At 43.2% G+C, this 27,994-nt stretch overlaps 1 protein-coding gene across 1 annotated transcript in view; it reads right to left on the bottom strand.

Annotated features, from left to right (window-relative positions):
- The window catches only part of OSTF1 (osteoclast stimulating factor 1), a 235,363-nt gene that overhangs the window by 69,395 nt on the left and 137,974 nt on the right, over window positions 1-27,994 (bottom strand). The window contains exons 3-4 of the mRNA XM_069229196.1: window positions 25,518-25,568; window positions 25,362-25,425 (exon numbers count right to left, since the gene is read on the bottom strand). Coding sequence (XP_069085297.1) covers window positions 25,362-25,425; window positions 25,518-25,568 — 115 coding nt within the window. The remainder of the gene's footprint in view (window positions 1-25,361; window positions 25,426-25,517; window positions 25,569-27,994) is intronic.

Raw genomic sequence — 27,994 nt, 5'->3', positions numbered from 1 at the left:
GAAATTTGTGGCTCCTCTCAGATTCCAGAACTTTCTGCCACAGAAATGTGAGGAACATGTGTTTTTTTAGCCAATTTTTGAGGTTTGCAAAGGATTCTGGGTAACAGAACCAGGTCCGAGCCCCGCCAGTCACCCCTCCTTGGATTCCCCTAGGTCTCTAGTTTTCAGAAATGTACAGGTTTGGTAGGTTTCCCTAGGTGGCGGCTGAGCTACAGGCCAAAATCTACAGGTAGTCACTTTGCTAAAAACAGCTCTGTTTTCTGTGATATGTCCACGTTGTGTTTTGGGGCATATCCTGTCGCGGGCGCTAGGCCTACCCACGCAAGTGAGGTATCATTTTTATCGGGAGACGTGGGGGAACGCTGGGTGGAAGGAAATTTGTGGCTCCTCTCAGATTCCAGAACTTTCTGCCACAGAAATGTGAGGAACATGTGTTTTTTTAGCCAATTTTTTAGGTTTGCAAAGGATTCTGGGTAACAGAACCAGGTCCGAGCCCCGCCAGTCACCCCTCCTTGGATTCCCCTAGGTCTCTAGTTTTCAGAAATGTACAGGTTTGGTAGGTTTCCCTAGGTGGCGGCTGAGCTACAGGCCAAAATCTACAGGTAGTCACTTTGCTAAAAACAGCTCTGTTTTCTGTGATATGTCCACGTTGTGTTTTGGGGCATATCCTGTCGCGGGCGCTAGGCCTACCCACGCAAGTGAGGTATCATTTTTATCGGGAGACGTGGGGGAACGCTGGGTGGAAGGAAATTTGTGGCTCCTCTCGGATTCCAGAACTTTCTGCCACAGAAATGTGAGGAACATGTGTTTTTTTAGCCAATTTTTGAGGTTTGCAAAGGATTCTGGGTAACAGAACCAGGTCCGAGCCCCGCCAGTCACCCCTCCTTGGATTCCCCTAGGTCTCTAGTTTTCAGAAATGTACAGGTTTGGTAGGTTTCCCTAGGTGGCGGCTGAGCTACAGGCCAAAATCTACAGGTAGTCACTTTGCTAAAAACAGCTCTGTTTTCTGTGATATGTCCACGTTGTGTTTTGGGGCATATCCTGTCGCGGGCGCTAGGCCTACCCACGCAAGTGAGGTATCATTTTTATCGGGAGACGTGGGGGAACGCTGGGTGGAAGGAAATTTGTGGCTCCTCTCAGATTCCAGAACTTTCTGCCACAGAAATGTGAGGAACATGTGTTTTTTTAGCCAATTTTTGAGGTTTGCAAAGGATTCTGGGTAACAGAACCAGGTCCGAGCCCCGCCAGTCACCCCTCCTTGGATTCCCCTAGGTCTCTAGTTTTCAGAAATGTACAGGTTTGGTAGGTTTCCCTAGGTGGCGGCTGAGCTACAGGCCAAAATCTACAGGTAGTCACTTTGCTAAAAACAGCTCTGTTTTCTGTGATATGTCCACGTTGTGTTTTGGGGCATATCCTGTCGCGGGCGCTAGGCCTACCCACGCAAGTGAGGTATCATTTTTATCGGGAGACGTGGGGGAACGCTGGGTGGAAGGAAATTTGTGGCTCCTCTCAGATTCCAGAACTTTCTGCCACAGAAATGTGAGGAACATGTGTTTTTTTAGCCAATTTTTGAGGTTTGCAAAGGATTCTGGGTAACAGAACCAGGTCCGAGCCCCGCCAGTCACCCCTCCTTGGATTCCCCTAGGTCTCTAGTTTTCAGAAATGTACAGGTTTGGTAGGTTTCCCTAGGTGGCGGCTGAGCTACAGGCCAAAATCTACAGGTAGTCACTTTGCTAAAAACAGCTCTGTTTTCTGTGATATGTCCACGTTGTGTTTTGGGGCATATCCTGTCGCGGGCGCTAGGCCTACCCACGCAAGTGAGGTATCATTTTTATCGGGAGACGTGGGGGAACGCTGGGTGGAAGGAAATTTGTGGCTCCTCTCAGATTCCAGAACTTTCTGCCACAGAAATGTGAGGAACATGTGTTTTTTTAGCCAATTTTTGAGGTTTGCAAAGGATTCTGGGTAACAGAACCAGGTCCAAGCCCCGCCAGTCACCCCTCCTTGGATTCCCCTAGGCCTCTAGTTTTCAGAAATGTACAGGTTTGGTAGGTTTCCCTAGGTGGCGGCTGAGCTACAGGCCAAAATCTACAGGTAGTCACTTTGCTAAAAACAGCTCTGTTTTCTGTGATATGTCCACGTTGTGTTTTGGGGCATATCCTGTCGTGGGCGCTAGGCCTACCCACACAAGTGAGGTACCATTTTTATCGGGAGACTTGGGGGAACATAGATTAGCAAAACAAGTACTATTGCCCCTTGTCTTTCTCTACATTTTTTCCTTCCAAATATAGGAGTGTGTGTAAAAAAGACATCTATTTGAGAAATTCCCTGTAATTCACGTGCTACTATGGTCACCCCGGAATTCAGAGATGTGCAAATAACCACTGCTCCTCAACACCTTATCTTGTGCCCTTTTTGGAAATGCAAAGGTTTTCTTGATAGCAATTTTTTACTCCTTATATTTCAGCAAATGAATTGCTGTATACCCGGTATAGAATGAAAACGCACTGCAGGGTGCAGCTCATTTATTGGCTCTGGGTTCCTCGGGTTCTTGATGAACCTACAAACCCTATATATCCCCGCAACCAGAGGAGTCCAGCAGACGTAACGGTATATTGCTTTCGATAATCTGACATTGCAGGGAAAAGTTACAGAGTAAAACGTAGAGAAAAATTGATGGTTTTTTCACCTCAATTTCAATATTTTTCTTTTTCAGCTGTTATTTTCTGTAGGAAACCCTTGTAGGATCTACACAAATGACCCCTTGCTGAATTCAGAATTTTGTCTACTTTTCAGAAATGTTTAGGTTTCTGGGATCCAGCATTGGTTTCATGACCATTCCTGTCACTGACTGGAAGGAGGCTGAAAGCACAAAAAATTGCACAAATGGGGTATGCCCCAGTAAAATGCCAAAATTGTGTTGATAAATTGGGTTTTCTGATTCAAGTCTGCCTGTTCCTGAAAGCTGGGAAGCTGCTGAGTTTAGCACCGCAAACCCTTTGTTGATGCCATTTTCAGGGGAAAAACCACAAGCCTCCTTCTGCAGCCACTTTTTCCAATTTTTTTGAAAAAAACGAAATTTCACTGTATTTTGGCCAATTTCTTGGCCTCCTTCAGGGGAACCCACAAAGTATGGGTACCTTTAGAATCCCTAGGATGTTGGAAAAAAAGGACGCAAATTTGGCTTGGTTAGCTTATGTGGACAAAAAGTTATGAGGGCCTAAGCGCGAACTGCCCCGAATAGGCAAAAAAAGGCCTGGCACAGGAGGGGGAAAAGGCCTGGCAGCGAAGGGGTTAAAAGCTTTTGACATAATTGCCACGTTCCTTTGTATCTACAGCTAACAATAATATTAATTAATAATATACTGTTTTGTGTCAGCTTCCATCATGTAACAATATGTAATTGCATACACTAAACCTAATACACAATGCTGCTGTAATGTTCAGCAGTATTGCTGTATGGTCTGAAAAAACATTTTAAGACTTTAATATTGTGGGTGTCTACATTGAAAGCAATAATGTAACCTTACAGCTGATTTATAGCTTGATGAGACATAGATTAATTCAGAAATACCCAGATTTCTAAGCCTCAATGGATCCACTAACCCAGATCTTTCCTAATACCTAATATTAGTCTAGAAGAACAAGCTACTTACTTCCCTAGACAATTCTATACAGCCATCCAGAAGTGATGGAGCAGAGCCGAATATGAGCACCAACCCTCCACAGTGATATCATTTTCTTGACTCTTTTTGCACCCTTGGATGTGGAGCTCCAAACACTTATCAGGACCGTTTTACATGGATAAAAGGAGGCCACTCCACAGAACAGTGAAGTTGAAGGGCAGTGAGAAATCTTCGGTTAATTAGAGTACCCACCAGAAAGAGAGTTACCAAACGTAATTGACTTGATAGATCCTACTTATCAAAGATTCATCACCTTTAGAATACACATCAAAACAGTACCTTCCAAGTTGGAGGGTCTACGCAGTGGACTCAGACCAGAAAGTCTTGTAGGACGAAATGGGTAAAATTCCCTTCTCATTGGACCTAGTTGTCAAGTCAGTAGTGCTGCATGAACATGTGCAGTGATGCCCATGTTGTGGCCTGAGAGGGGTCAAGGGTAGGCACCCCACGTGCCAATGCTATGGTGGCAGCTTTAGCCCTGGTAGATTAAACACTCGGAGCCTCCCAAGGCTGATTTTTGGCCAATGAGTAGCAGACCTTAATGCAAAGGAACATCCACCTCCACAGACTTCTTTTACCCGCTACCTTGCCTTTCTTTGCCCCAGAGAACCCCACATAAATCTGATCCTCAACTCAATGTTCCTTGGTACGAACAATGTGAAAGCTTAAAGCCCTTTTGGTGTCCTGCCAATGGAGTTTACCCTCATCTTTCAAGGGGTATGGCAGGGCTAAAAACACCACAAGATTGATGTATTATGCAATGTGAAAAGAAGTCAGAACTTTGGGCAAGAAGGTCTCCCAAGTCCTCAGCACCAGCTTGTCTGGAAAGGGTGATGTAGGGCAGCTGCACCTAGAGTGCCTGGAATTAACCCACATGGTGAGCTAAATAATTCACAGTGAGGAAAATAGTATTTAGAGTCAAACAGAGGTGCATCGCTCCAAGGGGGTGCACATGATTATGTCAGAGGTGCATCACTCCAAAATGGTGCACATGAGTATGCCAGGACCAAGTTAAGGTTCCACTGTGGTTTGATAGGGAGCAGGTGTGTCAAACATCTAATAAGGCACATCAGGCTAGGTGATTTATTAAAGGACAGTAGGTGGGCAAACTCAAAATGTCAAAGGACCAACAGGCAGCCTTTAATAGTAACCACTGCAAGACCTTGCTGGACCAACACCAAAACAAACAACAAAACATCCAACAGTTAGGCTTAAACGTTATTTGTATTGGTTATAAGGTGTCTGTGTTGCAGCCACCAGACCAGGCAACAAAATCTTCCCCAGCATCTGGGTGTTTCAAAAGGCCATCTTTTTGCAGAGTATTCCCCTAGATTTTAGTTTTGACTGTTTCTGGTAGCCACATAACTTTGTGCACTTTACCCTTGCTGACCACAGATAATGTACTATACCCCCCTTTAACCATGATGGAATTGGCATACCTCTTATTGGCATACATAACTTACCTATAAGTCCATAGTATATGTACCAAGGTGTACCCTGGGCTAGTAAGTTAAATGTCACAAGTGGACTGTAGCACACACTGTGCCATTCACTACAGGGACAATGCAAACATGACTGCAGGCCTGCCGCCAGAAGGCTGGCCATGCAGATTTTAACTGCAAATTCGACCTGTAAAAATGACTTCTTTTGTCAGGTCTAAACACTCCTTTTGAATACTTATAAGTCACTATTAAGTAGGCCTTAAACCCCATGAGGGACGGTAAATGATTTTTAAAAGTAGGACATGTAAAAGATTAATGTTAAACATGTCCTTACAGTTACTAGCACCTCAAAGCTATTTTCACTGTAGCATGGCTGGCTGTCCATAGGAAGACACTGGAATGCAATTTAACATACTCATGCTGTGTCTTGCGAACAGGGCTAGCTAGAAAAATAAGTAAACCACAAATGTTAATAGTTATTAAAAATTCAAAAGTGAAGTTGTGTGTTTCTGAATATTATAGGGAAGCCAGTAATTAGCAATTTTATAAGCTTGAATAGTGTGTGGACTTGCTCCCAGAAGCAAACAATAGGATGACCCAAATGGGAAGAGATGACCCGTCCTGAATTTGATTGACTATGAGGGGCTGGGAGGATCCTCTTTGACATTATAATGCCAGTCCCTGCTTCAATATCACATACTGACTGAAATGCCTGTGCAGATTTTAATATATCACTTGGGGCAGAGTTTAAAGAGGCCTCCACTGTTACAGGCAAATAATAACTGACGCTTAAACAATGCCTTTCCTTAGTCCCCCCCACCAGTCAGACCCCAATCACAGCGGGCCTGTTGTTTTTTACATTAGAGTGTCTCAGTCTGTTTGACAGGTCTTCTGGGTTTACATATAACATTTGGGGTGAACATCAAAAAGCGAAGCAGGAGGCTGTAACAATTCTTATGTATCCCATGTCCAATTCAGCTATGTTCCGCCAGACGTTTCTCTCTGAGGTTGTTGTGGGGACTGCCTAAAACTGGATTTTGGTGTAAGATGCTGGAGGAAACTACACTCAAAGCCCAGGCTTAGTGTGGCCGAAGACTTTGGCCATCTTGCAAAATGCCCAAAGTGAGCAGGGTTAACCCATTTATCCCATACCCATTGGTTGGGTCATCCTTAAGGGGTCATTCCCACCCTCTAGCTTGTGCCTTGCATACATTTAACATCTTCGGACACCCACTTCAAAATACTTTTTCACTTGTGGAAGATCAGAAGAGGACTAAAGCTACTGTCTGAGACCTGGAAAGAGCCTAGAAGACTGGACCTGATCTCCCTCTTGTACCCAGGCAATAAAGTGGACTCCAAGGGTCATAAGAATGACATGCTGTTTAAGCTACAGGGACACAAGCTACAAGAAGATTTTCCCTGCAACTGTCCATCTGAGTAGTGGCAAATGGACCTGGATTGGAAACTCCTGTTGGCCTCTGCCTGGGATAGTGTGAGTCTCTTTATGCCTCCCTGAGGTCCTGTGGGACTTTAGAAGTGTACTCCTGTGGTGGACTGGTGCTTAAAGAACTAAAGCCAGTGGGCAAACCCTTTGAGCAGGTCAAACCTGGTTAGTGCTTTCAACCCACGCTCCACAGAGGTCTGTGCCAAAGTGCACCTAGCTCCTGTTCAATAGTGACCACTTACTATCATTGGCACTTTGAGCTTCTTAGCGCTATTTCAAATTAAAACTTTAAAAATTCATATTTCTAATTTCCCTTATTGGATGTTTGCCATTATGATATCATTTTGACAATTAAATTTGTACTTTCTTTTTTTAATTTTGTTTTGGGATTTTGACTGTATTACTGTTTCAGCTCTTTATAAATACTTTACACATTTCCTCTAAGTTGAGCTGGTCTGCACTGTGCCAAAGCTACCAGAGGGTTTAGTTCAGGTTAAATTAGTAACTTTAAGGGCTCACCCTGACAAGGATTGTGATCATTACTTGAGGTGAGTACTTAACCCCCTCAACTAATAACCCAATTTCTTACACTTGCGTAAATGCACTTTGTAGAGGGACACCTGGCAACAAGAATGACAACCACAACTTCAGCTGGTAGATCAAACAAAGTCAATTGCTGCCACTCAATCTCCAAGCTTGGAAGTGTAAATTGGAGGTGTAATTTGCACAGGTTCTGGTACAGAGCCCTACCCTGCTGCTATGACGGACGTTCCACCAGAAGCAGTAGCCTGTTCAAAAGACAGATGCTCATGCCCAGAAGCTCCAAGTATCTCATTCTCTCGCCCAATCCACAGTGACCAGGATGACTTGGGCTAAGTCGTTTGTGATTTTCTCCAGAGCTCTGGGCAGGTAAGACAGTGGCAGAAAGGTGTACAAATGCCATGTGCTCTACTCTAGCATGAAGGAGCCTCGTAAAGATAGCTTTCTTGTGAACTGCAAAGCGCAAGATTGTTAACACTGTGCATACTTGAAAGTGTAAAAAAGATACAGCAGGATTCTACTCACTGCCAGAAAACGCCATGTGCTACCCTGCATCCTCACAGGGATGTAAACTCGGGTATGGATCAGAACTAAAGGGAAAATTGAGCCTTCGAGGATGACTCAGAGGTGTGTTGCTATTTTTAAGAATCAGGTTTACTGGGATCAGGAGCAGCGCAATGAAGTCAGAGCTGAGAGAGATTCTGTTCGAGGTCACACATCAGAATAAGCACCGGATTCACCTCCAAAACCAGTATTGGCATCAATAAGAGAGGTACCAGTGCAGGTCTCAGAGCCAGAATGGAAGTCAGCACAAAAGTCGGAGAAAAACATGAAGTGCGTTTTAGAGAATCAAATTGCACTGAGGATGGCTCCGCTAGCATTAAACCGACTGGTGGTTAATGTGGATATTTGGGGCCTGAAAGGATGCCAGAGGGAGCCTAAGTAGTGCGAAAAATACACAACATGCCCTCTTTAAAATCCTCAACTTGTTGCGGTGTCGCTGATGGCCCAGGGAACTCAGTGCATCTGGACCAAATCCTCAAGCGGGAATCAGGTGATAAGATGGATAGGCACCTTGATGCCCTTGCAGATTCTCTTTGGATATAGAGCTTGGGGTGGGGTTGAGTCCCGCTTGGTATTCTTACATTGCCTCTTTTCAACTTGGACTTCAACTTAACTGATGATCTCAACTGTGAACAAGATCTATCTTGGGACTGACGTCAACAGTGCAAGTGAGTTCATACCCTCGACCTGGAGCAGGGCTTACGTTAGATCCAAGACTTCTTTTGATGTTTGCCGATGTACAATTTTGCTTCTCAGTCCCTGATTGTCTTCCAGTGCATGAGGACACACTCCTCACACAAATTGGAGTTGTGCCCGAACCCCAGATACTAAAGGCACGAACTGTGGGTATGTTGCAGACATCTGCTACAAACTGTTGTGGCGTGGTAGTTGGTGGGGACATACTCTGCTTGCACACTAGATAGGTTTGAAAAAATCATAAAAAACCCACAAAATGGGAGCAGAGTTTTGGATCCCTATACAAAGGCGTGGAAAGACAGAACTGATGCCAGCAAGGGGTGGTGTCTACATTTAGTCAATTTTAGGGCTAAGTCAACACAGAGCCACATGGCACCACTTGCGGCATGCAGGAGAACCGCGGAGAACATTTACGAATCCATTCTGGCCCTTGGGCATATTCTAAACGTGTGTGATCTGTGGTTAGGAGAGTCCATCACAAACATCCATTTTAAGTCCCAAGGATCAAGTCCCGAGTTCTGAAAACATTTAAAATTGCCTCCTAAGATAAAATCTCCTGTCACTGACATTAACACATGGATAAGCTTATTTAATGAGCTAGGGTTATCTTCTACAACACCACAGAAATTGTCCAAAGAATACCATTTCTGATTAATAAAACAATTCAGCATCCCCCTTGGTCGATTTGGAGACTAAACTACAGGTTGCAAATGTTTTGAAAAGAATGGCAACACTTCTTCTGGCTACAAATTTAAGAAGGAAAATGGAATACCTTGCCAAACCTGAACACTAATCAATTACAATTTAATGAAACGTGTCCTGTAAAAACACTACAGAGGGCTAATGCACCAACAGCCATGCCTCTACTGCTTTGTGATTACGGATATTGTTCAGTTTGTGTTGAAGCATACACATATCATTTTCAGAAAAAGACATAGGTCAACAATAAACGGTATCAAAATATATCCTAATCAGAGTATTCTTTTATGCTGGCTGTCACTCCGATGTTTGCTTTTCATTGTTCTTTCTGAACAACTTGCCCACATAAACTGTCCTCTATGCCCCTTCCTTTCCCTGAAAACCCACTCGATTTTAACCATACCTCCGATGGTCTTGCCCACTTCAGGTTCTCAACATTCTACAGACAACTTCCTGCTGGGGCCACAGAGAAGAACCTTAGCAAGTCTCTATCCTAAACAGAAAAGACAGAACACCCACATACATGTGCAAAGGTTATGTTGCTTTACCCATTACATTGCTAATTTAATTAAACAACCATAAGTATGCTTTATGGTTTGATGGCCCTTGCATTTTGCAAAAATGTTGCACCAAACTCAAATCTGAATTTTTTTAAATCACCAGCACTTTACATTGGGCATGCTGGAACTGAGGCCTGAGTGGCAGTGGGTTAAAAAACTGGAATTAAGGACTTCAGATCACTGCGCATTTCTGCTGTCTCAGCTGTCACATCTCAGTAGATTCAGAAATCAAACCCATTGTTCACATTGTAAAACATAGCTGAAGTAGCATTAAAAATAATATTTTCATTGATTATTTGCTCTGCAAATTTGAACAATAAAGGTCTAGGGAAATTTGACTATCTTAGTTCTGAAAATGAATCCAATGCACCAGGGTCATTGTAAGATCTCCAGAAAAGTCTGACAACACAAATGTATTAATTAGGTCTTCCACATTTCCATAACACTTGATGCAGTATTCAGCCCCATCCCCCCAACACAAAATGCACATTGGAGCACCAAGAACGATACACCAGGTCTTATTGCTTGTACTTGAAAAGAGCCAGTTCTTTGGTAACTGTGATCCCGCTTGATTGGAACTCACACTCTCTGCTCTAATTCAATAAATTTTCTTGAAAGTTGTTCAAATATTTGATCTATTTTTACAATTTGTGAGTTCAGAATTCTAGCACTGACTTCCTGTGTTGCTTTCATTTCTTGCACTTCCTTTAAGATTTACTGCATCACCAGCAGCATAGCATACAAACTGGTCTGCTCCTTACATGCACACAATTTTAATGCCTTAGCTTTATTTGCTGGGCCAACTGTTATCATTACTTGCTTCTAGAGCCTTATTCAAAGTATGTAGTGACGAACAAAGACCTGTGAATTCCATAGCCCTTTTATACTGCTGAGTCTTCAAACTACATGGATCCAACCAGTTCCTGACCATCTGACTGCATTCAAGTGATAGTGACTAAAATTGTTTTTTCTGCAAGCCACTGCCAACCTTATTGCACTAGTCAGTGTTTCCTAGCAGACTTCTTTTCTTCGCTGCCTGCACCAACTGGGGCTACAAAATACTATAAAAATACAAAGACTTGAATAATTTAAGTATATTCTGAAAGGATTAACTGCCTACAATGTTAACCACATATGACAGGCCAGTTAAAGAAGTAATTTATTATTTTAGTCGCTTCAGTGCTAAGGACTTGGGGGGCATGGTTTTAACACTGCTTCTAAAGTGCTAAGGACATTGCAATGAGAGTGAAAATAAAATAAATGAGCCTATAGACTCATTTCATTTTATTGATGCTTGGGGGCATCTCAGTCCCCCAGCACCAATTTACTTGGGGGAGATATTGTTGTAAAGTGGTCTAGGTGCTCCCTGGTGGATCCTGACTTGGAGATTGCAACAGGAGGGCGATCCCCCAGCAGGGATCCACCCAGTAGACAACAGGGATTATTTTTTGAAGGTGGGAGCACCCTCCGAACACCTTCCCCGGCAATGGACCAGTGCTACCTCTGGTGCAAAAAAGTGCTTCTGCCCCCCTGGGGGCAAAAAGGTAATTGCCTCCAATCAGCCACCCCCTGAGGAGTGGCAGAAAGCCTACTAGATCCCCAGGAAGCCATTATTTATAATGAAATTTGGTGGGGGGGCTGCACAGACCACACCCCTCATCTGTTTCAAACATGGCCTTTCCGTCTCCACCATGCCCCTCCCTAGGGAACAAATTGGAGGTTTTTACCCCCAATTTGCCCAAACAGAAATGGGAGGGGTGTGGCAGAAAGCCAAATAGACCCCAAGGAGTTATTTTTTTAATGATAAAAAGAGGTGGGGGAAACCCATCCAGGCTTTGGGATGACAGGATGTCTTTACTTCCAATCTGCCTCTGATGTGGGGCAGAAAGCCCATCTGACACCGGAGATTTGATTTAGGAAGGAAAACAAAAGGGCACTAAATTCCTACCATCCAAGTGTGCAAAACAGCCTTTGTTTCCCTGGGGCCAATTTTGGAGACTAACCCCTAACTTTCCTCAGGGGTGGAAAGCCCACTATACACCAGGGTAAAAATAGTCCCCACCACAAAAAGTGGAAGAAGTTCACTCAGGCATCGAGTCATACTCATACTCCAAAATGAATAAAGCTGTCTTTCAGACCTAACACGACACCCCCCTCAGGGGGCAGGTTGGCAGTGTTTATCCAGAATCTCCCAATCATTAGACACCAGGGAAAAATAGGCCCAACAAGGGGGGGGGGGCTCTGAGATGGCTCACACAGGCATGTCCCAATCACTCTCTGCTAGAATAGGACCATCAGTCATTTTGCCCCCTTGGGATGGATAAGGAGTGTTTACACAAAATCTGTCCCCAGAGGACAGCAATGCCACTAATAGACCACAAAAACTAGTGAGGTAACTCATCCAGGCATGGTGTCTTGCTCTTAATCCAAAAACATTTGGAACAGTCTTTCTCTACCCTGAGGCAGATTGCAGATGTTCACCCACAATCTGCCCCCGTGGGACAGAAAGCTCACTAGACATTATGCCCCAAGGGGGGAAAAAAAAAAAGGTGTGGAAGGGGCTGTTACCCATTTCGCTGCTCTTTGCCACCACCATGGGCACAACAGTATCTGTCCCTCAGTCTGCTCCTGTGGGGACAGAAAGACCACTAGACACCTGGAAAAATTGCCCCCCCCCACCCCCCAAAAAAAGGTGGGCAGATTGGGTAGCTCATCTAGGCATCTTGATGTGCCCCACAACAAAACAAGTAAATGTGTCTTCCCGGTCTCCTCTGGGGGTGGTTTGGGGTGTTTAACCAAAATCTGTCCGCAGGGGACCGAAAGCCCACTTGACACAAAGAGACAAACACCACACCCTTAAAAAAGAGATGGGGTAGCTCACCCATGCATCTTGCCTAACCCCCAACCCAGAACGGAACCATCAGTCTTTCTGCCCCCTGCGGTGGATTAGGACTGATTGCCCAAAATCTGCCCCAGTGGACAGAAAGGCCACTAGAAACCAGGGGAAAATAGCCCTTCAAGGGCCCACCTCACCCAGGCATCAGGCAAAGCCCCCACCCCAGAACGGTGCATCAGTCTTTCTGATTTTAGGCAGAAAGCCCAATACACAACAGGAATTTCAATACAGCATTAAAGAAAATAAAAGTTGGGGTGTCTTACCCTGCCACCAATCATAACCCACTCCAGAAGGGGCAACTGAGTCTTTATGCCCACCTGGGACAGTCAGATGTATCCCTCCTTCAAGAATACACCCATAGCTAACCACATAGCTGAACTAGTAGTCTACCTTGGACCCAGTCTAACTGAAAGAAGACACCAAAGCACAGGGGAAATGAAACATGCAAGCAATGTTGCCAGATGAGCCCCTGTTATGAGGGACACCATGTTGGAGTCCTGGATTTCAATAGCAAACTAATGAATTCTGAAGAGTTGTCCGTGTTGACCTAAATAGAACCAATTTTATAAGGTACTATATTATAGCTTCTTTAGACAAAAATGCTGGGGCACTTGATGACATATGACCCAATAAGTTTAGTAGTGTGCAAAAGCACTCTATCAAGTACAAACTGTCTTAGAAGCTGTGTTAAAAGTTTCATTCCTAGTCAACAAGACGATACCTTAAGAATTGACCTTCTGAAATGTGCAACATTGTACCACTTGCAGTTTATATTTTTGTTTGCCATTATGTTCGGTACAGTGTTGTGTTACTCATTCATTGCCTATTCAAACACTTTGCAAAGCGCATGGCCCGCAAGATAAGCAAATGCACAATTAATTAGGGTTCATGTTAATTTGTAGTCAACAGCGTTTCGATCTCAAGTTTCGATCCCAGAAAAATGGTGGGATCAACATCAGGACTCAAAACAGTTGGGTGGACCTGAGACAAAAGGAGATTATTTTAAAGAAAGTGAACTTATGGAATCAGTTATAAATCCAGAGGAATAGTCTGTGACATGCAGGAGATGTGGAGTTGGCCTGAAGAAAGAGGAGCCACATTCTGAGGGGAACGATGAGCAGGGACCGCTTCTCCCAAATGAAAACACGAGGCTGCCATTAGTCTTTCTCGCAAATGGAAACTTGAGGCAGCCATCACTCTTTCTGCCCCCTGGGTGGATTTGGAGTGATTACCAAACATCTGCTCCAACAGACAGAAAGGCCACTAGACATCGGAGGAAAAAGAGCCCTTCAAAAAACAGGGGGTGGGGGCACCTCACCCAGGCATCAGGCCATGCCCCCACTCCAGTATGGGTGCCTTTGGGCAGAAAGCCCACTACAGAAAAAGGGATCTCAACGTGGCACCAAAGCAAAAAAAAAAAAAAACAATGATGGGGCGCCTTACCCTGCCCCCAATTATACACCATTCCAGAAAGGGCAACAGAGTCTCTATGCCCCCCCCTGCGACAGACAGATGGTTTGTACTGAGTGGGAAGTTTGCCACCCTATACAAAACCCACTGAATGCCTAGACTCCTGGGATTTTACATATGACAAAGCAAAGGGGAGCAAGCATCCAACCCTTGTACTGGGCCATACCCCATCCCAAATATGGAAAACATGTCTTGCTGTCTTCGCAAGGGCAGAAAGGGGGTTTGCCTCAATTTGCCCCATGGGGAAGGGAAGGGTGAGGAAGTCCAGTGGATACCCAGAATAATATTTATAAAATATTGTGATGGGGTCTGGCCCATTGTGACATGATGGCCCACCTCTTAAGTCTCAGCAGACTTTCTGCTGCTCCGGGACTAATGCATCCCCATCCCTATGGTAAGAGAGATAAATTAAGATATTTATGAGTGCTATTTTTCCAGATGGGCTAACAGAGAGGGGCTGAATCCCAAAATTGGCCAACCAGCCATGTGAATGCCTGTACTTGTTGGACTAGGGTCAGCCGCCACATGGGAAAACCTAACAAACCTAGAAATTTCTGAAAACTACAAACTGAGGGACGTTCACAGTGCTATGCTTTGCAAGAATCACACAACGTTTTCTTACCCACAATGCCCTGGAAACCTAAACTTTGCCTAAATCATGCATTTTACTTGCATTTATTTGACGTAACACATCACATTCTTTAAAAGGCTGGCAAAAAACAGAAATTTGAAAATCTAATAACTCAGAATGATCTCTTTAATTACATATTTTGTCTACCTCCCCAACCTGCAGACAGACTATACAGAGAATATCTGCGTTGTATTCACCACACTCATATCTATATGTACACTCTGTATATGCAAGTTCTGACAGGTGACAACCTATGTAGACATCACTCAAATGTAGGTTAGCAACTTTGTACACATAACCCCACTAGACATGGACAGTTTAAACACAGCTGATCTGCTGGTGAGTATGCTGTGCACATAGCACTCTGTACTATACAAATAGATACATTATCCACATATCAACCCTCTTTAGATCGAATTTCTGGGCCTCTTTCTTTAAACGGAGATCCTGATTCTTTTACAGAATTTAAGCACTGCAAATTTGCCAATAGGTATCCTGTACAGAGAAATCACGCAGTGTACACATCACTCTGCTATAGACAGAGCACCCGACTGCACATCATTCCTTAAGAGGAGGCAACCTTTCCATAGCAAAGGCAGGAAGAGGACCACCAAAGAGCTGGGGAACACAAATAGAGCAAGGGTGGTAAAAAGAGAGGCTGAGAAGAGGGGTGGAGGTCCCTCGGAGCATGTCATTATAACCTGATCAGAAGAATTTGGGACTTCTCCTGCCTATGGGCAGGAAGGCAATACCCTGGTATTCAGACCAGGAGCACAAGAGGATGCAAACTCCATACTGGGGAGGGCATGGGTAGGACATCAACACTTGTAAGAGTGCAGAAGGAGGGGAAATCCAATGGAAATTGCAGGAGCAAAGGTTGGGGATAGTGCAAGGTGGAGAGTCCTGACAAAGGGGTGCATAAGCAGTCATACTAGATTAGATGAGAGCTTTAGGCTAAGACGTGAGAAGAAGTTTAATTCATGGTGTAGAGTGCACAGAAGGGATTGCCACACAATGATGTCTCAAGGCACTAAACCATGCTCAAAGTTGTCCTACCTCAGGCAAGCAGCCAAGGCATGTACACTTGCATATGTAATCAATTAATCCTGCTTCCAGAGAAAAATGTTATATTTATATGACCCATTGGCTAAGCTCATCTCTTTGGATCAACTGATTCGACCAAATGGTGCCAAGAAATGTAATCCAGTCGTACACAATATACTGTCTTCATCTGGAACCATTTTATGTGCAAGTGTTTCACCCAGACTTGTTTTTTCTTTGTATTCTGATACTTGTACATTTGTTTAGCCAGTACAAGAAGTGATGGAATGCTAGAATAATTCTCACCCATTGGCAATTACACAGGACCACATTGCATTTCACAGAGTTTAGACTGTCAGTCCTCTTAAAGGCAAATCAGTTTGGGTCCAACCCCAAATGGTACTATCCAGTCCAAACTGTTAAGTCACAACTCATCTAAAATGGAACAAATCTATACTGGTTACGGCCTTGTCAGGCCTCATCAGTAAGATGCTATTTAAGCCCTGTGGCACAGCAAGCTTGGAGTCTATCTTTTAGGCATACAGTTCATGAGACCAACTTAGAACAAAAAGTGATAGGTGGAAATGCGTGAATCAATTTCAGGTTTGCTTTCATTATAAATCATCACAGACGAGCAGCATTTATTCAACATGGGGCACCTTGAGTTAACGGTGGCTCAGGTTGCCCATAGTAACTGTGAATGCTTTGCCCATTTTATGGGTTGGCAAACACTCTACTGATAGAACGCTCTGCTTGCACATTTCTTCCAGCCTAGGACTGCTGGGTCTTTTCATTGGTGCTTCAGCCAAGTAATAAATTCAATAACCCCTTAGAAACACAGCATGGATTTCCCCACCCCAAACAAATAGCCAGCAGGAAGGGCAGTGGTTTCCATGCAGGCAGTCAGTAGCAGTAGTAGTGTAAGTGGCTAATGCCAACAGTGAAATTGGGTGGCAGCCCCAACCAATGTAACAACACCATCACCAAATGCTACAAAGAACATAACAGCTGAGTGTTTGATGTTTAGTGATCTAAAGCATTATATAAGAAACACTACTCCTAAGCCCAAATATATGACTATACATAAACAAAAGTAGTAGAAGCATGGACAACAAACAACAATGAGTAAAATAATGACGAGTAGTTAAGGGAGATGATAAAAGTTAAGGCTTCCGGAATGCATACAGTCATCAAATGGTAACCGCATCAAACTCCCCTCACTTACAAGTGGGCGACTAAAAAATGTGAGGGAAGCATACATTTATTTATACATTTGTTCCTATTTTTAGCTCTCTACTACAGACATCTTTTAGCTGCCGGTAGTCAAAGTCCTATTGCAGATAAAACCAATATTTACAGTGGGATTTGGATTAGACATATTGGTTACCACTGGGTGGTTTTCTTTTCTGTCCCATTTGCTTGCTTCTTATTCAATGGCATATAGCAGGACTTGCGCCAGGCAATACTTTTAGTGGGATTTGAGTCAGTCCATTGCTTACCCCTATTTGCTTTCTTGCTAGCCTCATTTGCTTGCTTCTTATTCAGTGGCGTTCCTTCCTCGTCGTGTAATTGTTCCTCCATCTAGCATAGCTTATTTACTATCACTTTGACTGATGACTTGTATTCACCTACTGCTTACATTCAGTGAACTACTTTTTTGTCTTTTTATTTCATCACTCCATGAGAGTTCAAGCATTTTTCTGCTCTCTCCTTTGTGTGTTCCTTCCTCCAACAGATCTCACTCTGCTTTCCATGTTGCCCCACCCCTACCCCTCAGTGTTGTGATATTTATAGAAAAACATGTTTTTCCTTATTTGGAGGTCTTGGCAACATTAACTTACTACGAGGCTTCTCTTTTTTCTTTAAAGTGATTCTGTGCATATGGTTTTAATTCATTGCTCCAAGATTGTCGACAAACATCCTGGAGTAGTAGAATAAAAGTATAAGTCATCACACTACAGCGGATTGTTTTTGACAATGCTGTTCGATATAAGACATGGGCCTTAGTTTTTCTTTATGCCGATGGTCAAAAGATTTGGCAAAAAAAACTGGCAAAGCCAAATGGTTAGGTAGGGTCATTGAAAAGGAGAGACCTACTGACTTTGCCAATGCTTGATTTATTAAGCCTCATGAACAAAAGAAAAAGTGGGTGCACGTGGAAAGCTGTGTGCCACCCAATGAAGGTGTCTCTCTTAGCGGAGCTTAAAACATTTAACATTAAATCAGCCACATAAATCAATGATAAATAAACTCAGAAAAAACGATGTGAAGGGCTACAAAACTTTGTTAACACGAATTTCAGTCTAATAAATCAAAAGCTGAACAAAAAAGTACCTTCTCAACTGCCTAACCTTCGTTGTAGACATACTGCGTGCCAAACGAGAGGAAATTGTTGCCACTGTTTAAGTTACTGCACATATTTGTCACAACACACAATCCACAGTGTGCAACTGCATGAAAAATATCAAAAGAGACATTGTGCAGCAATGAATAAACAGCGACTGAGCTGCTTACATCACATTGGCAGCGATTTCTAGCTTGGGACTGCAAGGCTCTTCAAAGAACTTTATGCAAAGGCAACTGTTCCTATATATAACGTCTCAGCTTTTCAGCTTTCTCCACAAACTTCCCCCGCATGTGTGCCGCTGAGACTTATTTTCCACTGCATGTTCTCTGTGTTTCACTTGTACTCTAACACGGAAAACACACATCACACGTACCAAATCGGTCTTGCTAAAGTGAATGTCCACGTTGTATATTCTGAAAAGACTGGGGCTGGCTGATGAGCAACGGACAGGCCGCAATATAAGGATACCAATTATCTAAAGTGAAACGAGTTGATTTGCTTGAGGCAAGGTAGCACCTTTGACAGCCAGATGTATCCATACTTAAAGAATAAACCCATAGCTAACCACGTAGCAGCACTAGTAGTCTACTTTAGGCCCAATCTTACTGAAAGATGACGCCAAGAAACGGGGGAAATGGAAAACGCACACCATGTTAGTGTCCTGGATTTCACCTAGCCACCTAATGAATTCTGAAGAGTTTTCTTTGTTCACCTCAATGGAACTAATTTGATATGGTTCTGTTATAGCTTCTTTACACGGACATATAGGGCCTGATTCTAACTTTGGAGGACGGTGTTAAACCGTCCCAAAAGTGGCGGATATACCACCTACCGTATTACGAGTCCATTATATCCTATGGAACTCGTAATACGGTAGGTGGTATATCCGCCACTTTTGGGACGGTTTAACACCGTCCTCCAAAGTTAGAATCAGGCCCTTAGTCCCCTAAAAGTATTAGTCTGCAGAAGCACTATATCAAAAACAAACTGTTCTAGAAGCTGTGTTCGAAGTTTCATTCCTAACCAACAAGACGACACATTAAGAATTGACCTTCTCAAATTTGCAACATTGTACCACTTGCAGTTGATATGTTTGTTTGCCATTATATTCGGTTCAGTGTTGTGCTAATCACTGCCTATTCAAACACTTTGCAAAGTGCACGGCTCACTAGATAAGCAAATGCGAGGTGAATTAGGGTGCATGTTAATTAGTAGCTGATCCCAAGTTTCGATCCCAAAAAAGGATGGATGGATTGTCATCAGGAATCAAAACGGTAGGGGAAGCCTGAGAAAAAGGGAAGTTATTTTACTGAAAGTGCACTTAGTCATAAATCCAGAAGAATAGTCTGAGACATGCAGAAGATCCGGGGATGGCCTGAAGAAAGAGAAGTCATATTCAGAGAGGGACTATGTGCAGGGGCAGCTTCTCCAAAATGAAAACTCGAGGCAGCTGTGAGTCGGTACAAAAAGTGACGGGTGGAATCCAAAAACAAGCATTTGCAATGCAATAGGTCTCGCATTTACTTAAAGTTGGAGCTATTGTCGTTGTCAATGCATAAATTGAGTTTTTTTGCAACAATAATTAGTCAACTGTGCTTCATATTTTGGTCCTTTCTGCCACGTAATTCCAGTGGCACTGCATATAACTAAAGGGGTAGCAGGCCTATTGGAATGTTTTTGTTTTTTAAACTAGGCCCTTAAAACACAAACTACTTCCAGGTGCAAAACATATTTACTTGGCAGTTGGCACAGGCGACATTGCCCGCGGAGGAATGAAAAAATAATTGTACTCCTAAGAATGCGTGCTTACTGGATCACTGTCCCTTTACTGCAGTCCGGGAAGTCACCCATGATTTTTCACACGCTTGATGAGAGCCACCTCACATGATATTAATGATCCTCAGTCAGTCTTGAAGTGAAACATTAGTTATAGAATATTGACCGTTGTACAGCATAATCAAATGTACGCTCTCCTTGATGTTAGTTTTATAAATACACGTGCACACAGCTCAAGTTTCACAGACTCAAATATGTGCAGTTCATCTAGTCAGGTTTCTGCTTTGCATTTGCAGCTTGTATCACACTGTAAAACTACAAGTCCCAGAATGCAAAGCTGAAACATAATTTAAATGAGCAAATCACGCATCGAACTAGGGTGTTGGACAACTTTACGAATACTACTCCAAGGGCTGTTTTCCAGCGTCTGTCATGTTATAAAAATAAAACTACAAGTCCCAGAATGAATATGTGTGTTACAAAAAAAAAAAAACAGTACAAAGCAGAACAGAGTGCATATAATGTAAAAATGTCAAAATAACTCTGATGATTAATGTTCTTTTTGGAGAGAGAACATACTTTTGTCTAGTGGAAGTTTGGACTCATTATAAGATAGTGCAGAGGGGACAGACATGGCTGATCCCTTATGTTATGGGCCCTGAAGAAGTCCTTTTGTGTAGGACGAAACGTGTTGGCTGATTGCTCGTTTGGTCAAGAAAAAGCAATAATAAAAAATGAAGATTTTTAAAAGACAACGTTGTGTTACTGGACTTTACTGACTTTGCGCTGTGGTGCACTATCCATATCTTTTTGTATGTAATCCTTTCAGGATTGCCCCTGTGGTGGCAGGTGCCATGATTTGTGCACAGGTATAGCCATAGATATTGGGCGACAATATAGTTCACAGAGTTTTAATATTTATGGTAGTCCAAGACAGGTGCTTTTGTAAGGTTTAACCCGCCACCAATTCAGTAGCAGTTCACTTTTGATTACGTGTTTATCACTTAAAAAAAACACCAAGCACATGTATTCACACGTATACTCACTGCGCCGCTTTGGCTCTTTCAACCTTTTTGTTTATCCTTTGTTAAAATTGACATTTGGTTTTACACGTTGTTAAGATATTTCTACTAGGGAGCATTGTCTTCCTTGACATGAGTATACAGGTAAGCATATAGTGAAGGTCGGACTATTGCTGCTTCACTCTAGTGCCTGGAAGTGACATCAGCATCATATATAGCCTTTATATTAGTTAGTAAGGAAATAGTTGTTCTCTTTTTTACAAGCATCGCACTGCAATTTCCTTAGTCCTTTGCCCACTGCAGAATCTTCTTGCCACTTCCACGTGGGACACTACAGGCAGAGGTGTGACATATATATAATAGTGCTTGGGTGATAAGAAGCAATAAGTTCCAAAGGAAATATTCTGTGCACAACTCCACCTACATTGCTTATTTAGTTAAGGGTGACATTAACTGGACATGGTCTAAAACTCAGAAGTTCACAATGGCTAAACCAGATTTTATTGCTTCTACATTGCCTATAGGTAAAATGCTTTGTGGCCTCCACAATAGCCATCAGGTTACCCTGCCACAGATTCAGATGACCATAAATGGTACTGTGAGCAACTACTTATCCAAATGTATAGAAGGCAGTTGGAAACACTAGCCTCCACCACACAGCTGAAGGAGGATTGTACCCCCTTTGTTAGTAGAAAATCAGCATCTTGTAGAAGTGATAGGGGATTTTAAAAAACAAATTCTAATGGCACTTGGGTACCACCAAAATAAATCAACATCTCTTGATTGCCTGAAACATGTGGACTAATTTATGAATCCGGGCATTAGTTGGAAGGTGAGCATAAATCCACCCATCCAATAGGTCACAAATATATGTGCCAGAGGAGCAGTCCTTGCCCTTCCAGAGGTGAACAATGATTTGTCTTTCGATTTAAATGGGTCCATATTTAAATTAATGATCAAAGATTCATTTCACGTTAAATCAAAAATGGAGTATGAAGACCAAACTTCCCCACATTAAAGGGGACAGCGAACATAAAATAGAAGTCTTTTGCCTATTTGTTTAGATTTCAGTAATTATTATTAAAGCGTTAGGACAACAATAAAACTGAACTGTCATTCCTTTTTAATCTCCCTTGTAAGAATATTTCAGCTAGACCTTAAATTTGTCTTCAAAATAGAAGATCTAAATCTGCAAATCTAATGATCATAACCCTTCTGAGGGACCAAAGCCCACAGAACTGTAGTCATAGCTGGACGCTTGGGCCCAGTGCCATGTAGTTCCAGCTGATATTCTCTATATGTTTTGGTCCTGTTCATCATTACAATAGTTTTGGTCCAAGGCAATTGTGGACGTATATACCATAATGGAGCATTCCATAGGTAAGGACTAGCTGAGCTGCCTGCCTGGCCTCCTCCCGAGGCCTATAAAAAAGTTATAACTAGATTTATAGACCTCTTGTTTATGCTGGCTAAGCAAGTCATCTCCATGCACTGGAAACCCCCACTCCACCCCCCTTTTGGCCCCCTGGTGAGACGAGGCCATAGAATGGGCCTGGGAAGAGGGTACACTCTCCTCAGGAAAGAAAAAAGGAATCTCCGGAGGCTACTGGATGCTTTGTTCGATGCCTTCATAAAGCCTGTTAAGGAGGATGGCACCCTAAATAAATCCAAGCTGTTTCTAACCATACGGTTGCTCCATTATGTCAGAGCTGTGAGTGTCTCAAACCCAACTTTTAACCCAGACCCTCCCACTCATTCCTGTGACTGGTACGGGGTCCCATATGGGAGGTAGAAAACAGGGAGAAGAGTGCCATCTTTCAGGTTTACTTTTTTGCACCAGTACACGGTGGAAAGGACAAAGTATTTATTGATTACTATAGGTTACAATACTGTCTCAATCCCCTATAGCTTGTCCTCCACACACAGCACCATGTAAGTACTGGTACTTTGCAATTAATCTTGCCTATTGAGACACTTACTGTATGAGCCTGTCAACTTCCACCTGTTGATGCTTGCAACCCTGATGACTGTATTTTGAATGGCTTGACAAATCTTCAATAAAGATGAATTTTTAAAAAATGACAGTAGTCATACCTCACAAATACTCTGAAATGAGGACACAGTAAGATTTCTTAAAAGTTGGTTCAATAAGGTCCCAATTCCTAGGCTTTGGCAAACAGAATTACCCCCTCCCTCCTGGAAGCAGAATTTTGTGTCTTTAATCATTCAACCCCAAATCCTTTTATGTACCCAGGCAAAGAAAGTGTTTTAGTGATCATACTATGAAAACACAATCGCTTTGGCCACTGTGCTCTTCTTATTTTCTTAAGGAGACTCACCAGTCCCATACATTTGTTCTGCCCCAGCCTTAGAATATAATTTGCAACCTGATTTTGGCCTCAGTGGCTAAATAAAAACTGCAGGAGTTGGGGGGAGGTTAATGCCACCTGGTAAAGGGGGTGTCACCCTGTTTGTGCCTAAATGATACCCTCATGGCAAAAGTGTGAATGTACTCTCCAGCATCATACCCCTCTCTGCGAGTGCCACTCTTAAGAGTAGAATTGCTAGAAATAAAGAAAGTAACACAATCCATAGTCAGGTGATTTTCCTTATAATCCACTAACACTGAACATTCTTCAGATAAGGTGTATGAAACCAGGATGTTTACCATGCGAGCTTCAGGTGCCGTTTGGGGGGGAAGACAATCTCCGGCTGGCCAGAGGAGCGAACCTATGACGAAGCATGCCACCACTAGGTGGGTGAGGTCCTTCATCCTTCAATATAACTGGACTAACACACCTCAGGCATGTATTTTAATTTATGACAACCAAGTAGGGTTATTCACTGTTGCATTATCATGATAAAGAGGACATACTCCCATTAGTCATTTCCCCTCCTTATTCCCTTGCTATTACAGAACATGTCAACATGCTATGTCTGGCTGTGCATTGTGATGTGAGATAAAAAGAAGGATGACCTTCGTCCAATGGCTATTCCACATTTACGAAGCTTACCTGCATAGTTGTGTGGAGTGTGTGCACAGCTGCACGCTCACAAAGAACCTGAATCTGGCTTTGTTAGAGTTGACCACTGACCCCTTTGTTAGCACCACTGGCAAAAAGGCACTTGTAGCCAGGAGAATTACAATTAACTGCAGGATACTTATCTGGGGGGATTGGCCATCCGTTGATCATATCTCCCGGATCGTGAATGCAATAAAGAAAGAGGAAGGCAAGAAAGAAAGAAAAGAGATGGAAAGAGGCAAGAAAGGAGGAAATACGCAAATAAGGGAAAAGTACAAAAGAAAGTAGGAAGGAACACCCTCATGAGCTTATATTCATAGTTTATGTGAGCCCCTGATATTCTATGAAAAAGCAGCAGTCAGATAAAGAAAGAGAGATCTTTAGAAGTAATATACAACAGCATTGGCCAGCGATGAGTAACTAATGAAGCTGGAATGTGCTCTGTACTCTCATCTGGGAGACAGTATCCTGCTATCACATCAGGCTCTACAAACAAATGTAACACTAAGGAAATTATACAATACAAACAAAACTACTGGAACTGAAGGTAACTACCCTGTGTACGGATGTGCTCCTTGTGAAAGGGATAAACGCAGTCACTAAAAGTGAAGATAGCAAGTGGCTGAAGTAGGTGGACCAACTGCCACATGCTGTATGCTGTAGTGGGTGGAAGTAAATTGTGAATGGGAGGAACAGACCAATGGACGAATGAGATGGCTGAAAGTCTCTTTTCCGTAAGTATATTATACACAGCATTTTAGTAAAATCAAAAGGTCATGACTAACGCCAGATCTAAAAAAAAAAATAAATAAATACAAATTAAAAAAAAAATGTCAATGTCTCTGGAAACATTTGAAAGCAGCTCCAGCAAATAATGAAGGCCACGTAGCCGAGGGCGCAGTTACCAGGCACAGATAATCTAAAGCCTGCCTTTGTGACAAACATATAAATACATTTTGCATCAAACTGGGGAACCGAAAAGTGCAGACCTGGGGCAAACTGCAACAGCTGACACCTCTAACTTCTGAGGGCTTTGCAAGAGGTTTGTAAAACAAGAAAGTGGCAAATATTGCAACTTTCCAAAAATCACTGGTCAGTTCTAACTAAATTGTGGAAATTACATTTCATCAAATCCCATCGAAAATCAAGTCAATAGTTTTAACTCCTCCACAACAAACTGACGAAAGCAGCACAGATGAGCAATGAACATGCTATCAAATGTCCCTGCCAAAAGGCGGTGGTAAACCAGGATGCACAGCGGGAAATGAAGCACTTTTTCCAGAAGCAGTATGTAATGAGAACATTCTCCAAGTATTTAAGTAAAATCTTAATGCTTCGTATTTTCCCAGGCTTTCAGTATCACATACCAGTATAGGTCACTGTGCTTGCAAATTTTGAGCTAATCAAGCAAATACGGATTTACTCTCCCAAAACGGAAATTACGCCGTTGATAAACACTGCCCTCATTAAACGTGCTTCAATTAGTTCCAGTCACTCTTACTCTCACAGACTGCAAAAATGTACCGTAGTTGCTGGGGATTAGTCCTGTCCGCCCTTTGCAAGTACCTTTCCACCAATTTGAATCACTCTAGGAGCAGAAGGGGAGATTTTAAATTAGTGAAGCGTAAAATACAAACAGCGTTATCAATGACTGCTTAAAATACATTAATATAAACTCACCATATCTGAAATGTAAATAATGTCACCTTCCTCAAAGTATAATTCGTCAGGCTGGAGAAACAAAAATATGAGAAACGTTCAGTTACATAATGAAAGCGACAGGGTTGGCTTTCCTACATATAGTGCGTGCACAGACCGACACTACTATTCAAATGTGTGCGTGCAGCACAGTGAACAATCACACAGGCAACACGTGGAAACACACAGGCAGCACGTACTCGTACACCACAGACGCAGCACATATGCACATCTCCCTACAGGCGTGCACGCATGAATCTAATACACTTGCGGACACATACAACACACAAAGCACGTGCACACAGCCTGCAAAAAGGCATGGTGAGGTAGAAAAAATCTTGAAAACTGGAGTGTAGCAGCAGATAGGTTTGTAACTCAACGTGGTCACGTATAAGCAGTTGAAAGGGGCAGATGAGAATGTACTTCAGAGGTGGAAGAGGTGAAAATGCCCACAAGAAGGGGGCAGGGCAGGTAGAGAAGCATGGAAATGCCATAAATGGCAGGCAAAGAGTATGAGAGAACGGTACACTGAATATGGTAGTTGTAAGATTGCCATGCTTGCTTGGAGGATTTGAGTTAATGTCTTGTATGGCTGAAGAAATGATATTGAACCTCCTCTTTATCGCTGCAGGGTTACTATACTTATTAATGGGCAGCACAACAAATGCTTCAGGCCCACTGGTAGCATTACATTTACAGACCCGGGGTATATGGTATACCACTCCACAATGAACTTACAAGTACATTAAATATGCCAATTAGGCATATGCCAATCAAACCCCATTTTGGGGACTGAGCAGAAGCACTTTCACACTGGTTAGCAGTCGTAAAGTGCAGAGTCCTAAGGGCACAAAAGGACAAATCCAGCAAAAATGGAAGGTAAGTAGGCAAAATAATTGGAGGACGACCACTCTAAGACTAACAGGTCTAAAAAGTGCCACCCTCAGCCGAAAGTGGGGAGAACTACACAACCTAAAGGGAGTTCTCATCACTAAGGTGGAAGAACCTAGAGAAACCATCAGCATTGGGGTAGTTTGACCCAAATCTGTGCGCCACCATAAAGTCCATTCCCTGTAGGAAGATGGAACACCTCAACAATTTTGGATTCTCATTCCTGACTTGCATTAGCACCGGAGGGGCCTGGGGTCTGTCTGAATCCTGAAGTAGGTTCAAACAAGTATGGGCTCAGCTTCTTCAGAACCCAGAGCACAGCAAAGGCTTCTCTCTTGATAGCACTCCACTTCTGTTCACTGGGGAGGTCACTTCCTAGAGATGAAATACACAGCTTAGTCTAGGCCCTCATCATTAAGCTGTGAAAGAACTAGCCCTATGTCATACTCTGAGAAATCTGTTTGTGCAATGAATTAATTGGAAAAGTCAGGGGTCTTGAGTACAGGGGCTGTGTACATGGCCTGTTTTAGGGAGTCAATGACTTTCTGGCAAGCCACGGTCCAGATCACCTTTTTGGGCTGCTTCTTGAAGTCAGCTCAGTCAAGGGGGCAACAATGGTGCCATACTCCTTGACAAACCTCCTGTGAGGCCCAGGAAGGTCCTTACCCTTAAGGTTTTGGGGGCTCCCGGGCCAGAATGAGCTCTATTTTGGCATAGAGGGGCTTCACCCTACACTCGCCCCGTGCTAAGTACACCAAAGACCCCTGCCCTATCTGGCACTTACTGGTTTTGATAGCCAGGCATGCTTTCTGCAGGGCCTGAAGCATTTTCTGCAGGTGAAAGTAGTAGTCCTTCCAGCTGCTATTCAAGACAGTTATGTCATCCAGGTGATCAGCACTGAAGGCCTCCATACCATCCAAAACCTGGTTCACCAACCTCTGTAAGTCCAAAGGGCACCACATTAAACTGGAAGTGCCTCTCTGGAGTAGAAAAGTCTGACCTCTCTTTAGCCCTTCAGTTAGGGCAATCTGGTTAAGTCAAAGGTACTCTGGTACTTGGCAGACTCTAACTTATCATGAGCTCATCCACTCTGGGGATGGGGTGAGCATCAGTCACAGTGACTGAGTTGAGCCCCCTCTAGTGTACAAAGAACTGGAGTTCTGGGGCAGTAGCTTATATGGCAGCTGCTTGAACCAGCACCACCGGGCTAGACCAGGAGCTACTGGAGTGCTTTATCACCCTTTACGCCAACGTCTTAGATACTTCCTCCCTGATGCTGGTCCTTACTTCATCTGACAGCCTGTATATTTTGTTTTTGACAGGGAGATGTCTCCTGTATCAATGTCATGGGTACACAAATGTGTAAACCCAGGAGTGAGGGAAAACAGAGAGGCAAACTGCCCCACGAATGGTGATAGTCCCTCAGCTGTTCTGTGTTTAGGGCTGGGGAGAGGTTGACAAACTCCACTGACCCATATTTCTTTTTTGATGATAGGAGGTCAGGTAGAGGTTTCCACTCCTCTTCCACCCCATCAGCTATCACCAACAGCATGGTGATCTCAGACCTC

This window comes from Pleurodeles waltl, chromosome 1_1 (genome assembly GCF_031143425.1).
Source record: "Pleurodeles waltl isolate 20211129_DDA chromosome 1_1, aPleWal1.hap1.20221129, whole genome shotgun sequence".
NCBI lineage: Eukaryota > Metazoa > Chordata > Amphibia > Caudata > Salamandridae > Pleurodeles > Pleurodeles waltl.
The sequence above is the reverse complement of the archived record's forward strand: the minus strand, read 5'-3'. Positions and strand labels throughout refer to the sequence as shown.